The following is a 15,222-nucleotide window of genomic DNA, read 5'->3' as shown; positions in this document are numbered from 1 at the left end:
CTCCCTTGTCTCCGTGACCGCTCTCCCGGAATGCTCGACAGAGCTAAAGCCACTGCTCCAAGGACTTGGATACCAGAGCCTCAGCTCCTGTCATTCAAAAAGACTGACACCCATAAAAATGCTTAGTAGTTCATCCAGAATGAGAGACAGTTTCCCATTGGGCAGAACCAGCTAGGCTCCTGGCTTGTCCATCAAGTGGGGATATAGCTCAGTTGGCAGATAGTGTGTGCAACAAGTCCTGGGTTTAATCCCTAGCACCATATAAACTGGGCATTGTGGGTCACAACTGTAATCTCAATAGAACTCAAGAGACGGAGACAGAAGGACCAGAGAAGTTCAAGATCTCCCTCAGGGCCAGCCCCGTCTAAAATAAACAAATAAAGGATACCATGTGGGGAAGCTCCATCCCTTGTGGAGAGAGGACACTCTTTCCTTCCTGTCAGCACAGGACCTGTGCATCCCCTGAGCAGACATGGCCCCCACTCAAACAGGAGCCCCTCTAAGAAAGGAGGACGAAGAGAGTCCTAACTATGCTCATTTGATGACACATGTCCTCTGCCTTCACCCCACAGGCTGCAGCAAGATGTGGGACAACCTCACCTGCTGGCCGACGACCCCTTGGGGCCAGGTGGTAGTCCTGGACTGCCCCCTCATCTTTCAGCTGTTTTCCCCCATTCATGGTAAGAGCCTGGACTGAAGGCCAGCTGTCAATGGGGCCATCTAGGGGGGCTTTGCCACTTAAGGAAGTGAGAAAGCTGTCTGGGGGACTAGAGAAAACCGGGGCCTTCATGGCCAAGAATGGCACTGGGTCTGGAGAAGAGTTGTGGGATTTGATTAGCTCTTCACATAGAGATAAGCATGTGGGAAGGGCTCACTTAAATATTTGCTCAGCAATTAATAACTGATAGACGGGCATGTTTGAGTTACGGCCCCCATGTTCTTGTTGTCTTGGTTGTGACTCAGTCTGTCAAGGCCTGGAACATATGACCTTTGGGGCCCCCAGGAAACTGTCACACAGCTTTGCTTACACAACTGGTTGTGTTCTATTTGATCGAACATTCACATGTAAGACAAAAGGGGACTTCTGGACCACATTTAATCAGCATGAACGTGATGGCTTCCATGGCACCACGCTCTGCTCCACAAACAGCGGGAAGGGACACTGGAAACTGCCACCCGCCTGCCCTCTGGGAGCCTCAGTGTTAGCTGGAGACACCTTTAAGTGAGACAATAAACAGATGTATAATAAGTGGGCAGAGTCTGGGAGGGAGGAAGAGGCGGGGCAGCCCCTGATGCTTTCTGAGGTGAGGACCTGAGGGATGTGAACAAGCTAGCTCTTCCATAGGCACGGCCATGCTCGCCCCAGAGTGTATCTGAGTATGGATATCTGAGCCCTCAGTACCCAACGGCCAGATGACCTTGTCAAGTGAGCAGCCTATGCAGCCACACTCCATGAGTCCAGCTCTGAAGCTGATGGAGAGAAATGGGAGACTAGGACTAGTGTCTGGATAGACAGAGAGTGTGAAGGAGAGGACACGCAGTTGGCCTTCTATCGCAAGAGGGTCATTTGCAAGAGTGGATAAGGTTGATGCCCACCCCCAGTCCTGTGCCTTGGGCAAACAGGGATGAGGAACAAATGCCCACCTACAAAGAATCTTGTTTCCAATGGGAGATTAAAAAAAAAAAAAAACCAGAGGGTTAGAAGGAAGTATTTTACTGTAGCCGGGTAAAATGCCTACAGGAAGCCTGGGGAGAGAGTTCCATGGGCAAAGCTCTTGCTGTGCTTGCATGAGGACCCCAGAGTTCGGATCCTCAGTACCCTTGTAAACACAGACACTTGGTGTGAGTGCATCTGCAATCCCCGTATTCTCAAGACAGAGACTCCAATTAAAGGCAGAGCTGACAGATGCGAAAAGAAAATCTGGTGGTTAGATAAGCTAATAAGGACCCCAGTTGGCAGGCTACTGGAGGTACGGAGCCCAGACACAGCACCCAGTATGGCAAATGTACCATTGAGGCAAGACACAGGCAGGACCAGGTACAGATGGATGGACAGACAGACAGGATGGATGGGTAGATGGATATATGGGAATTTGAGTGGGCCATGCTGAGCAATGGGAAACGTGCTGAGTGGCAGCCCCAGGGACAGCAAGACATTCTCTGTCCCCTGACATATACACTGGGTCAGATGACAGGTCAGTGGGGCCACTGGAGAGTCAGGCGTCCAGCTCTTTACAGGTTTCAGGTGAGGGAGTTTCTCGCACCCTTCATTGGTCTGGTGTTTTTGACAATCTCTTGCCTGGCTCTTGTGACATGGACTTGGTAAATCCACAGGCCCACATGTTCCTGGACTAATGTTCTCTGACAAGTGTAGAGCGTGCTACCTTTCTGTTCGCATGACTAAGTCGCTCATCCGTCTGTGCCTTCAGTTGGTGCTGGACAGGTGGTGACTATGTACACAAACCAGAGTCTTTCTGCCTCTGCATTTGAGCTAAAAAAAGGAGCCAAATTTCTGTTTTGCAAAATGGAATGGCAGTGACATCTGCTGAGTCTGTCATCCGGACAGCAGGGCCCCCAGCAGCCCTGCAGGACTTCTCACCTCAAGGGTCATGGAACCAGAGCCTGGCAGCACCATGGACAGAACGAGACACAGCCCCGGTCTGCCTCCTGACTCTAGACTCAGTGTCTCTGTCGCCTGCTTCCAGGCTATAACATCAGCCGTAGCTGCACTGAAGAAGGCTGGTCACAACTGGAGCCCGGCCCCTACCACATTGCCTGCGGCCTGAGTGACAGGGCATCTAGTTTGGATGAGGTGAGGGGGTCTTGTGCCTCTGTAAATCCTGCGGTCCACCCTCCTCAAGTTCACATCTCCCAAGACCCATCCCCTGGGCTCCTCTAACAGGGTATACACAGAACTTTTCATGAAGATCACACCCAAGGGGGGGGGGGCTAATCCCTGAGGAGCCAAAACTGAAATAGAACCCCCAAACTGGTTCGCCTCTCTACATCTGTAACCCCAGCATTTGGGAGGCTGGAGCAATAAGATCATGAGTCTGAGGCTAGCCTGGGCTATACAGGGACACTCTCTCAAAACTGTATTTTTAAAAATGAGTGATTGACAGGTGGGAGTTGTGGGGTCTCCACTCTTTTCCATGCTGATGTCCGTCCTGTAGAGCAGAAAGAAGAATCCATTTGTTTTTTATCACCCTCTGGGCACAGTGTCCATTTGTCCATGAAAACCAGGGCTTAGCGAGTACCACTCAGCTGCTCTTCGTAGTCCTAAGCACTTCTTCCTTAAGTTAGGCAGGGGCGTCAGGGAGAGAACAGCTGGCCCATCCCCATCAACAGCCTGTTTTGAGCCCCCGCTTACCCAAGATCCTTGCCTGCCTCCCTGCAGCAGCAACAGACTGAGTTCTACGATGCCGTGAAGACCGGTTACACCATTGGCTACAGCTTGTCCCTTGCCAGCCTCCTGGTTGCCATGGCTATCTTGAGCCTGTTCAGGTGAGGCCCAGCCCCAGGCAGCTCAGTCTCTGCCCTTGTCTCTGCTAGGCCAGCCATCCCAACCCTGACAGCAGGTGGCCAAGATGTGGCCTGTATAGAAGCCTTTGTCCCCTTTCCTGTATATTGGGCACCAGGGGTAGAGCCTGACAAAACACTCTTGAGGCACAAGAGGTTGGGGACTGGGCATGTGTCACCTTGGATACGGGGCCTGTAACCTGGAGTCCTACATCTCCTCCTGCCTCCTTGCCTAAAGCATGGCACCATGCCAGCCAGGATGGGGTAGTCCAAGGCCCCTCTGCATCCTAGATGTCCCTGCCCCTTGCAGGAAGCTGCACTGTACCAGAAACTACATCCACATGCATCTCTTCATGTCCTTCATCCTGAGGGCCACTGCCGTCTTCATCAAGGACATGGCCCTCTTCAACAGCGGGGAGATGGACCACTGCTCTGAGGCCTCGGTGAGGACCCACCTGACCCCACACATCCTCCTTCTCCTTTTGATCCTCATCTTTCTCTTATTTCTCTTCCTCCTCCTTCTCCTCCTCCTTCTCCCTCTTCTTATCCTCCCTGTCCCTCTCCCTCCTGTCCCCCTCCCCTCCTCCTCCCTGTCCCACCTCTCTCCTTAAGGACAGAACCACACACACCTTGACCACCTTGAAAGGGATTGCACTTCCCTTTCAGGTTTCTGGGCCATTTGGGGGTTCATATATTTGTTAGTAAGAAATGCAAGTAGGTTCCTCATAGTCAATGCCCAGAGAGCCTCATCACGAGTTTCTGATCTGACTTCAGGGCACTCCCTGCCTCAGTTTCCCCATCTGTACAAGTCCTCCTCCACATTCCTCCCAGCTCAGCCCTCCATTCCCTACAGCCAAGATCTTGCTCCGCACACCACTGTCTTTCCCTACCTGCTCTTGCTGCCTGCCTCTCTCAGCCCTGTCCTGGGCTTCCCTAGGGTCAGGCGGCTCAGAGACCCTCTGAGGAATGTGCCAGGCGCTGGAGAGCCTGTCTCTGTATTTGCTAATTTTTTCATTGCTGTGACAAGATACCTGAAGAGCACAATGGAAGGAAAGAGGGTTTTTTTTTTCTCACGGTGTGAGCTGCAGCCCAGCATGGTGGGGAAGCTGTGGAGGCAGGAGCGTGGGGCAATGGGTCACACGGCACACACTGTCAGGAAGCAGAGAGAGATGACTGCTGGTGATCAACTCACCGTCTTCTTTTTACTCAGTCAGTACCCCAGGCCATGCTGGCCACCTCCTAATTAACAAAATCTAAGAGCTCCCTCAGTCCCGCCCTGGTTTTGCCAGCTTCTGTCAAGTTGACAATATTAACCACCGTAGTCTCTATGGAACTCAAAGGACTTCACCCCAGGACATGGCTTGAAGCAGGGCTCCTATGCTGTGTTCTAAGGATGCCTGACCTCTGAGTGAGCCCAGAGAGGCAGCACGCTGCTTCCAGATCAGTAGTGGGATTCCCAGGATAATGGGATCTCAAGTGGGGAGAAAAGTCCAGGGTGAGTCCACAGGCTGGGGCCAAGAGAAGACCAGAGAGAGGCCTGCAACCTCCAGAGAGCTGGTAAAGCTGCCAGGGCCAGCCTGCCTCTGGAGAGACTAGAGTGTGACCCGGGAAAGGACTTTCCAGTCCCAGGCAGGAAAGAGAAGGCTGCTCCCTGAGGAAGCCTTACAGACAAAGGCCTCGGGGGGAAGGGAGGCAGCCCAGGTTGTGTGTTCAGGGGGAATGGGAAATAAATGGTGTCCGTGAGAGAGTGACTTGAAGCTGTGGACTGAGTGATTCTGTGAGGAGACCACTCAGCGCCTGATCATCCTGCTCCATGGCTCATGGATCTCCTGCCTGGGCCATTCCTCACCAGCTCCTAGGGTCCCCAGGAGGAAGAGCGCCCCCTGCCTTTCCTCCTTAGTTTTCTGTCACTGTGATAAACACCATGACCAAAAGCAACTGAGGAGGAAAGGGGTCATTTCGTCACACAGCTCACAGTCCATCATCTAGGGAAGTCAGAGCCAGAACCTGGAGGCAGGAACAGAAGCAGAGGCCATGACAGAATGCTACTTACTGGTTAGCTCCTCATGGCTTGCCCAGCCTGCCTTCTTATAATGCCCTTGACCACCTGCCTGAGAATGGCACCGCTGTGGTGAGCTGAGCCTTCCCCCGTCAGTCATCAATTCAGAAAACGTCCTATAGCCTTACTCACGGGCCAGGCTGGTGGGGACACTTTATCAATTGAGGTTTCTTCTTCCAAGCAGACAGCAGCTTGTGTGGAGTTGACAGGAAACTAGCCAGCGCACCTGTTCTACCCTCCCCTCAGCCTTCTCTACGCTGTCTCTGCATCCCCTTCAAAGCCTCAACCCACACAGGGTCAGGGAGCTCCTGAAGGCTCCAACAAGAATCCACCGTCAGGCTCCTAGCTCCTCCCAGTGCTCCCTGGAGGACAGGGTGCAGGGAGCAACGGGCTGTGAGGAGGGGAAAGGGGGGTGGTGAGTGCGCAGAGAACACTATAGAGAAGAATGAAGGCAGGGCCATTGGAAGGCGTAGGCAGGTGGTTACACAGGCAGGGCTAATGTGAGTCCTGGGCTGGCTCAAAAGTGGATGGACAGATGAATGGAGAAATGGGTGCTATGTGTGTGGGTGGGTGGAGAGACAGCTTCAGTGGGTGGGTGGTTGATGGGTGAGCAGATACAGTTGATGAATGGATGTGTCGGTGGTAAATGGATGGCCGAATTGTCATGAGAGGGGAGGACAATAAATGCATAAATGGCCAGGCATGGTAGCTCACACCTCTAACCCCAGAGGCAGAAGGCTGAGGTGTAACTGTGAGTTGGAAGGCAGCCAGGGCTACATAGTGAGTTCTAGACCAGCCTGGTTACAGTGTGAGATTGACTGAAAACCCACTCAAGCACAAATAGACAATGTCTGGTAAATGGGCAGGTGGGTGGGCAGACAGGAAGGACATCTGCAACTTTCTTCAGCCTTTGACATTGTGACACCACTGTGTTACCAGTCAGGTTCATGCTGGAGAAAACCTCAAAATGCAGTTACCAAAAATACGACCCAAAAAAAAAAAAAAAACTCTAACATTTTAAACAAGCTTACCATTTTGTGTTGGACTGCCTCCATGGCTATTCTCAGCCACATGCAGCCAGCCACAGGCTGAGGATTGGACATGCCCAGAGACACTGGGATCCGTAGCCAGAAGACGTGCAGAAGACACACTGATGGATGGATAACTTAAATTAGCAGCTCGGCCAAAGTGCCCAAGGATGTAACATCAATATCACAGGAAAATCCACTGTAACACGTTTCAAGAGCCTGGTTGGGAACTGACAGCGACCAAGTTGGCTGGGCACAACTGTGTTTGTCCCCCACCCCCAAACAGAGGTTGGGCAGCGAGGGACCTGCCACCTCTGAACCCCCTCCACTCCTCCTCACAGGTGGGCTGCAAGGCAGCTGTGGTTTTCTTCCAGTATTGTGTCATGGCCAACTTCTTCTGGCTGCTGGTAGAGGGCCTCTACCTACACACCCTGCTGGCCGTCTCCTTCTTCTCTGAGCGGAAGTACTTCTGGGGGTACATACTCATCGGCTGGGGTATGGTACCCGGGAGGGGGCTAGGCTGGGGAAGCTCCCTGGGAGGTGGGAGGGTACAACCCTAGCCTGCTTATGAGTCTTTCCACCAACACTCATGAATATCCCCAGAATGTGTGACCCTGGGGCCCCTCCCAGCCTCCTACAGCTGCTTTACAGTACAGAGCCTGAACAAAACCATGTATCCCCCCACTTTCTGATCCGGACCCAGAGGGATACTGTCAATCTATATAGGGCTAAAATCAGAAAAGAAAGAAAAACCTGTCTAAGTGGTCACAGACCCTCAGGCACATAGCGGCAGTAACTCTTAGAGAGTCTGTGAACAACATGCACACTGTAGGTAGAAGCCCTAAGTGTCCCACCCTTCCTTCTCCCTCCCTTCCTTTGGTTCCTCCTCCAAACCCTCTCCCTGTGTTCTCTGCCCCCTCCCCCGTTTCCTTCTCTTCTTTTCTTCTTTGGCCCTGACAGGAGTGCCCAGTGTATTCATCATGATATGGACAATTGTCAGGATCCATTTTGAGGATTTTGGGTAAGATGCTGTCCCATCCCTCCCCTCTGGCTGCTATCATTTGGGGTCAGAGTCCCTGGGTGTGATGCCGCTGCCAAGGTTTGGCAGGTAGATAAACCACAGCATCAAGCTCAGAGTAAGAGGCTGGAGGAAGATGTGGGGAGTGACAGATTCTGGGGTTGGGAGCGGAGTCAAAGACGCCTGGGGGATGGGTTACTCTCAGGCTGAGGACTTCTCTCACCCAAATCTCCATTCATGTTCAGGTGCTGGGACACCATCATCAACTCCTCACTGTGGTGGATCATCAAGGCCCCTATCCTCATCTCCATCTTGGTAAGCTTCCTTCTCACCACTAAGCCCAGAGTAGGCAACCAACCTCAGAACACATAGGAAATGAGGGTTCGGGTCAGAAAGGAACCTCAGGTCTCCATCACCCACCTCTGCTTCCAGCTCTCCCTCTAGAGCAGGTAAATTGGAGGGCAAGTCCTCTGGGATGCAAAGGAGAGCCCCAAATGATTTTCCCCAAAGGGAAGAGCTGCTAAGAGGTACTATAGAGGGGTGGCAGAGCACTGGAGAAAAAAACAACCCACCCCAGTTTCCTCTCTTTAAGTGACCAACATTGGGGTCCCTCATCCAACAGGTGAACTTCATCCTCTTTATCTGCATCATCCGAATCCTGGTTCAGAAACTGCGGCCACCCGACATTGGGAAGAATGACAGTAGCCCATACTCGTAAGTGTGGGCCCAGCACCCCAGCTCCAAGGTTCCATCTGAGGTCCTCAGATAACCACCTACACATCACCTCTCATGCCTACACTTACCCCAGGCCAGACATTTTTCTTCCCCATGGCCAGGCTCAGCATCCCCTGCCCATCCCCAAGCCCTCTGCACCTACATCTGCTCTCCTGATACTCAAGGTCCTTCAAGTTCAAACTGCTGCTCCAGGGAGCTTGCAGGGAGTGAAAATCCTGTGCCTGCCTCAACACTGTGTGTTGGTCTGACCTGTACCTGGTAGAGAAGGGATTGCAACAGATGCCCAGCAGGGGATGTCCTGGGAGACCCCGTTCCACATTGAGGCAACCACGTTCAGTACCCCCTAGTGCTAACAATCACATCCTTACAGAGATCATGTCAGGCTGAGAGGCTGAGAGGTCTCCATGCCTCAGCCCGTGTCACACTCAGGATCCCCAGTAAAATGCTCCCACTTGTACAAAAGGCAGATAAGCACTTCCTCACCCTCCAAGGTTGGGGTATGCCACTATGGGCAGGAAGAGAGGAGGCATTTTCTTTCCTCGTTGCTGTAACAAGATGCCAGACAGGCAATTTAAGGAATCGATTAAAAACCATGTTTTAGCTCATAGTTCAAGGGTACCACTCATCATGGCAGAGACACGGCTGCAGAAGCCTAAGGCAGCTGGTCGTCCTGCATCCGGTCTCGAAGTGAGAGATGAACACCCAGCCCTCAGCTCACTTCCTCCTTCTTAGTCTGGGGCCCCAGCCTGTGGAACAGTGCCACCAATAGTCAGGGTGGCTCTTCCCACTTCAGCCACATCCAGATATCCCCTCTCAGACAAGCCAGAGGTTTGTCTCCTCCGTGATTCTAAGTCCTGTTGACAACTGATAGTAACCATTGCAAGGGCCATACTTCATTGTTTGGAAAGAGAGAAGGGCCATTCCCTGTGCTGGGCACTGGGGTGACCAGCAAGTTTCTATGAGGAGACCAGCAAGGGAAGCAGAACTTGCAGGCAAGTGAAGGAAACACAGAATATGACCAGAGTCCCCATGCAAAGGCCCGGAGAACCATCACATTCATGGTGGCAATGACGAACAGAGCCACCATGCAGGTCAGATAAGCCTGGCAATTCCACAAGGGCCGTCCAGTCCTGGGGTCCTAGATGTTCTTAAACTGGCCTCTGTGAGGGGAATCAGCTGTGGTTGGAAGAGTCCCCACTAGAGTCACGAGCTACTAGATTTGGGATTCTGTTCTGGAACCCTGTGACTGTCAGGCCTGAGGCTGACGCTTCCTCTCATTCCTGGTGTGACAGCATTCTGTCCCCAGCAGGCTGCGTGGGCAGAACATCCGTCTCCTTTCCAGAAGGAGACGTGCGGGGCTTGCCTACTGGGAGAGGCAGCACTCCTGTCCTGTTCGCATGCATGGGTGTTTTACCTCAGGGACTTTGTTTCCCAGAAGTCCGGCTGCAAGGGGCTAGAATCTGGGGGACAGAAACCAAGCTGGTCGTGGCCAGGTCTGTGTGGGTGCAATGGAAAGGAACAGCTGTCATAGACAGAAGGGGGAGCTGGAGCTGGCGATCCCCAAGGAGGGGCTGTCGGTTCCCACTCTCAATTTAAAGAAAGCCTCCATCTGTCAGCCTCTGAGTATGGGATGGGTTCATGGCCAAAGAGGTGTGGCTGGGAGCCAGGTCTGAGAAGGAGAGGAGGGCTAGGGTGCATCTGCATAGAGTGGGAGCCCAGGACCAAGGCAGGAGAGGCAGGGGCAAACATGTTTCTACCCCACCCAAATCCACTCTGACCTATTCTCTGCCAGGGAATCAGGAAAGCGTGGCCCTCACTGCTTGGACCAGCTATGAGGTCTGTTGAGTGTACACAGTGGAGGGCCATAGAGTGCTTGGAGGGAATGCTGGCCTCGCTGGTGCTAGGGCAGCAGAAAGACAAGCTGGTCTTTTGGAGCAGGGCTCTGTACTGCTGTGAGATGCGGGAGGGATGCTGGCTCAGGGAAAGTGGCAACCCCGGGGACAGGGCCACAGCAGAAGAGCAGGAGCCGCAAGTCTGCACATACTGACCTGACAGCAGGAATAACACAGAACACTCCTCACCCTCCTGCACACCGGGCACATGTGGCCAGCCCCGGAGCCAGTGTCCATGGAGACACCCGCTGCATCCCCGAAGTGTGGCATCCCTCACTCTTCAGCTGGGGACACAGACCAGGAAGTCTTGCCTCCTGAGTCTTACATAACACATCTTCCTCAGCGGCCTTCCTCCAGAAGGGGGAGAAAGAAGGGAGTTTAATTCTCTCATGTGCTTTCCCCAGGCAAGGAGGTAGTGTGAAAGGAAAGTAGGAACACTGAGACAGTGGACAAGGGTAAAGTAGGCATGCAATGGGGATGGAGGAGCCACTGTGTCCTCACAGGGTCTGGTCGCTATCAGCATTTATTTGGTATGCCCATCCCCATTTACCCGTGTGGCTATACATAACCACACCCTGCCTCTCCCTGTCCCCAGGAGGCTGGCCAAGTCTACACTTCTGCTTATCCCCCTGTTTGGAGTTCACTATGTCATGTTTGCCTTCTTCCCTGACAACTTTAAGGCCCAGGTGAAAATGGTCTTCGAACTTGTCGTGGGGTCTTTCCAGGTATGCACATGGTTTGAGGAATTTACCTGAGGCTGGCGTAGGCCCTGGATTCCAGTCTTTTCCTTGTCATAAGTTCTGGATAAGGTCCCCCTTTGTAAAGCTCAGCATTTTCCTTAAGCAGGGGGGTGAAAGAGCTGTGGGGAAGCAGGGTTGGCGGGGGGTGGGGTGGGGGGGGGAACTAGGGGGGAAGGGGTGGGGCTGGGAGTGCCCGCAGTCCCTTGGCCTCACCTCTGCTATCCTCTTCCTTCTCAGGGTTTTGTGGTGGCCATCCTCTACTGCTTCCTCAATGGTGAGGTGAGTGCCTCCTAGATCCTGGTGGGCGGGCTCAGGGTCTACAAACCTTGATGGGGTATCAGTGGCTAAAAACTTGCCTCTCTCCCGGGTGGTTCTCAGACTGCAGCGCCCTAGTTGCCTGCAATCTCATTTTAAAATGCACCCTGATTGCTCCAAGGACCTGAGGACTTAACGCCTGAACTTTTACAAGCCCTGCGTGGGTTGAGGAGCAGAGGTGAAGAATACTTCCAGCCAAGTGGGTGTGGGCTAAATTGGGAGTAAGACATTGAAGGAAGGTGCAGTTGCTGCCACAAACACACACTCAAGTGGATGCCTGGATGAAGAATTGGGGTACACTCCCCAGGCAGCACCCCTCTGCCTCCCTATACTGCATTTTATGACCTTCTGCATCCCATCTTCCTCTCTCCACGATCCTGAGTTGATTCTCTGGCTCCCGGCTCTGTCCCAAGCCTCCCAAGATAACCCAGGCTTCTCAATTTAAGTTAGGGAACATCTATGGCCCGCCTAACAATGCTACGCTGGAGGCTAACCACCCTTCCCGCCCCTAGGTGCAGGCGGAGCTGCGGCGGAAGTGGCGGCGTTGGCATCTCCAGGGCGTCCTGGGCTGGGGCTCCAAATCCCAGCATCCGTGGGGAGGCAGCAACGGCGCCACGTGCAGCACGCAGGTGTCCATGCTGACCCGTGTCAGCCCGAGCGCCCGCCGCTCCTCCAGCTTCCAAGCGGAGGTCTCCCTGGTCTGACCGCCAGAGGCCGCCAGGCCCCTTCGCACCCTCCCCACGCCGGCCCCTGGAGCAGAGGTCTGCAGCGACGCCGCTGGCTCCAGCCTTTCGAAGGGACACACTCCTTTGCTGCAGCCAGAACTGGGTCCATGCTAGCTAGAGAGCAGGGAGGGCTAACCTTGGAGGACGCAAGGAGGACCCAGCATCAGATTCCTCCTCCCAAGGCCGCTCTGCCAGTCAGGCGCACAAAATCTGCATACACCTCCTGGAAAGCAACCGCTTGTCCCTAACGGTGCCTAGAATTCCACTGGGGCGCTCGAGTCGCTTTGGGTTAAGCGTTGTCCTTGAGACTTCTCTCTGAGGATGCAGCCCCCTCCCTGCGTTTATCTGCCAGCTCTTCTGGGTGGGTGAGTTCTTCTACCTCAGGCAGATATGGTTGTGACCTGGAGTTTCAGTTAGGGGATCACCGCTGTGTTGTGGTCCTCCCTCAGGATGGAAATGTCCCAGTGTATCGTCAGATCTGGGAGCTCAGGGACCTACCTCTGAGGAGGGAGAAGACAGCCTCAGCCAGTGCTCACCAAGTGGCTTTGTCTGTCAAATAGGATCACTCCCACTAGCCTTATGCACAACCAAAGCAATAGCGAGCTGCCCGTGCTGGGCTCTCAACTACACACCAACTACTGCCGGAAGGGTCAGAGGCATGACCACACGGGCCCCTTGATCCTGAGATCACCCTGACATCACTGGGAGTCTCAGTGAGAGCAGGTATTCTTTCCTGTCGCTAAAGACTATCTTTTTTACATATTGTGATCTGCTGGATTCTCTTGGGGTCGTATTACCACAGATGCTATTGCCCCCCCCCCCCAGTCTCCAGTTCCTGTGGAGAGTTCCTTTTATGTCTTTGACATAAAAGCCTGGGGGTCAAGGCATCTTACGCCTCCCTCCACCCTTATAGCGATATGGCTTCTAATCCAAACTGGTGTCAGCAGGCCCCCTCTCAGAGCTACACCAGGCTTGTATAACAATAAATGTTGGCTCTAACAGGCTTAGTTCCCCTGGCCACTGTGGGTCTCCTGCTTCTAAGCAGGTGTGTCACCTCTGCTCTGGTGAGAGATGACCCACTAAAGCCACCACCCTTCTGTCTTTGGACTGGGGCTTTCCATTTTCATGTGAGGACTTACTCCCAAGAGCCTTTGATTCACATGTGAGTGTGAAGAGGTTGTGACAGGGGTCCCCGTTGTGACCCTCTCTCCCCTAAACCCATCTGGAAGGAGACGGATTCTGTCTCAGACCGAATCAAAATAGCCAACAGAGCTGTCGTAGACAGCAAGGGTTCAGGAATCATTCCTGAGAACACGCCAAACAGGAAAGGCAGCAACCAGCTCGTAGCTGCTGCCTACAAGCCAACCAAGAGGGTTCAGTCAGTGGAGATTTCCCAGCACAAGTCAGTGAGGAGAGGCCGTGTGGCTAACAGAAAGGAGTAGACGCAGCCGTGGGGCAGAGCAGGTGACATTGGTCGGTCGGTGAGAGATAGCTAGCTCCCAGGGGTTTGTGCAAACACACTTGTGTAAACCTGAGGAGTTGTCATGCTGATGAATATCAGGCTGGTGTAAAAAAAAAAAAAAAAGAAAGAAAGAAAAGCCAGAATGGGCTAGCAGAGGCTCAAATCTGCCTGCAACACTCATTCAAAGGTTGCCGCCCCCAGTACCAACCCCACACCTAAACGAATGGGCCCGAGATTCCACCAGCAGTACTGTGTGGTGGCACCAGGGTAAGGCACGGGGCACTGGGAGGGGAGCAGTTGCCAGCCAAGAGAACAAAACGAGTAAAACTCAGTGTGTGTTCAAGAGAAGAAGGGTAGAGTTAGGAGGTGAGAGAGTCCGTGGAGAGCATTCTGGGATAGAGAGAGACTGGGAGGCTTAGAGGAAGTGCTAAGAGAACTTGTGCTGGCATTCTAGATTGGTGGCAGCCGTGGGGCTTCCAGGCTGGGTTATCACAGTCCCTTCTTCCTCTGCCAACACCTAGGTCCTTCGGGCTCTGCCAGGCACCTGTCTAGCCAGGCGAACTCATCTCTGTCGCCACCTGGTGGACACTTCCAAGACTTGACCAACTTTGGCCACCTTAGGGCTTCATAGGGAAACAACCAACATAGAAAGCTGGGCTCAATATGGAACCCAGACCCTGGTGGCTCCTTAAAACTGAAGCCTACCCACAGTCTGTAAGGGCAAAGGCCAGTTAGCTGAAGTGGGTAAGGACAGGGAGCTGTATCCTCTGAGCCCAGAGAAGCCCATTTATTCTGTGCTAGCAGAATGGCCCTGAGGTGTTTGAGGGCTAGGAGAGGTCCTAGAGTCCCAAGGGAATGTGTTGGGTGTCAGGGACAACTGAGTTTGGCTGAGCAGACGTTGGGGGCACTTGCCAGTAGAGACAAAGAGAAGGTCTATCAGATGAGACTGAGAGGTGGGGAGGGGTTAACACAGAGAAGGACCCAGGTCTGGAAAGGGTGCCAGACCATCAACAGGAAGGGGAGGAGGTGTGTCGGTGAGACAATGGCCTGGTTTGGGACATGCTGAATGTTATGTCTGCAGGGTATCTGAGAAGAGCCCCTCTGGAACAGTGAGAGTTCGGACAAGTCCCCAGGCACCCCCTGGGGTGTGCTGGGCACAGCTGGAAGAGGAGGCTGACTCAGCCCTTCCATCCTAGCTGCCCATCAGGTCTGTTTTAATGAGCAGTGGCCAGCTTCCCTACCCCCATGTGGGAACAGGAACAGCTCCTATCTCTCTGGGGGAAGGGGAAGGGGCGGAGCCACAGCTGGCAGTCATTAAACACCCTGCTCTAGGCAGGGATGGCCAAGATATTAATAGCCCCGGGAGTCTATGGCCCTGAAGACTCAGCCTCCCAGGAAAAGGACAGAGCAACCGCAGCAGACCAGAGGGATGCATCAGGAGGTCAACCTGGCAATGCCCCAGCCTCCACACAACACAGATGGGATAACCAGAAAATAGAGAAGGAAAGTCATCATAGAGGCAGATGTTGAACACAACTTTCCAAATCCCCTGGTCGTGCCTCAGATATTCTATATATTGTCAAAGATGGGGGGCTGTGCCCTACCTGGAGACACAGAAATAGTTGATCCGGTTAACAGTCCTAATTCCTTCTTGACATATTGTTTATCTTGTATTTTTGCATTAATTTTGATATTTTAAAATACTGAATTAAAATATTATTTACCTTGA

General features: G+C 53.2%; 1 protein-coding gene across 2 annotated transcripts in view; it reads left to right on the top strand.

Annotated features, from left to right (window-relative positions):
- Vipr1 (vasoactive intestinal peptide receptor 1) overlaps positions 1-15,222 on the top strand; it is a 29,567-nt gene extending 14,345 nt beyond the window's left edge. For both annotated transcript variants that reach the window (XM_028767350.1, XM_028767351.1), the window contains exons 3-13: positions 573-680; positions 2,706-2,812; positions 3,398-3,504; positions 3,830-3,962; positions 6,948-7,101; positions 7,567-7,627; positions 7,870-7,939; positions 8,247-8,338; positions 10,847-10,976; positions 11,229-11,270; positions 11,819-15,222. In XM_028767350.1, coding sequence (XP_028623183.1) covers positions 573-680; positions 2,706-2,812; positions 3,398-3,504; positions 3,830-3,962; positions 6,948-7,101; positions 7,567-7,627; positions 7,870-7,939; positions 8,247-8,338; positions 10,847-10,976; positions 11,229-11,270; positions 11,819-12,010 — 1,196 coding nt within the window. In that variant the 3' untranslated portion in view covers positions 12,011-15,222. The remainder of the gene's footprint in view (positions 1-572; positions 681-2,705; positions 2,813-3,397; positions 3,505-3,829; positions 3,963-6,947; positions 7,102-7,566; positions 7,628-7,869; positions 7,940-8,246; positions 8,339-10,846; positions 10,977-11,228; positions 11,271-11,818) is intronic.

Source organism: Grammomys surdaster, unplaced genomic scaffold (genome assembly GCF_004785775.1).
Source record: "Grammomys surdaster isolate TR1022 unplaced genomic scaffold, NIH_TR_1.0 172, whole genome shotgun sequence".
NCBI lineage: Eukaryota > Metazoa > Chordata > Mammalia > Rodentia > Muridae > Grammomys > Grammomys surdaster.
This window is presented reverse-complemented; position numbering and strand designations above follow the sequence as displayed.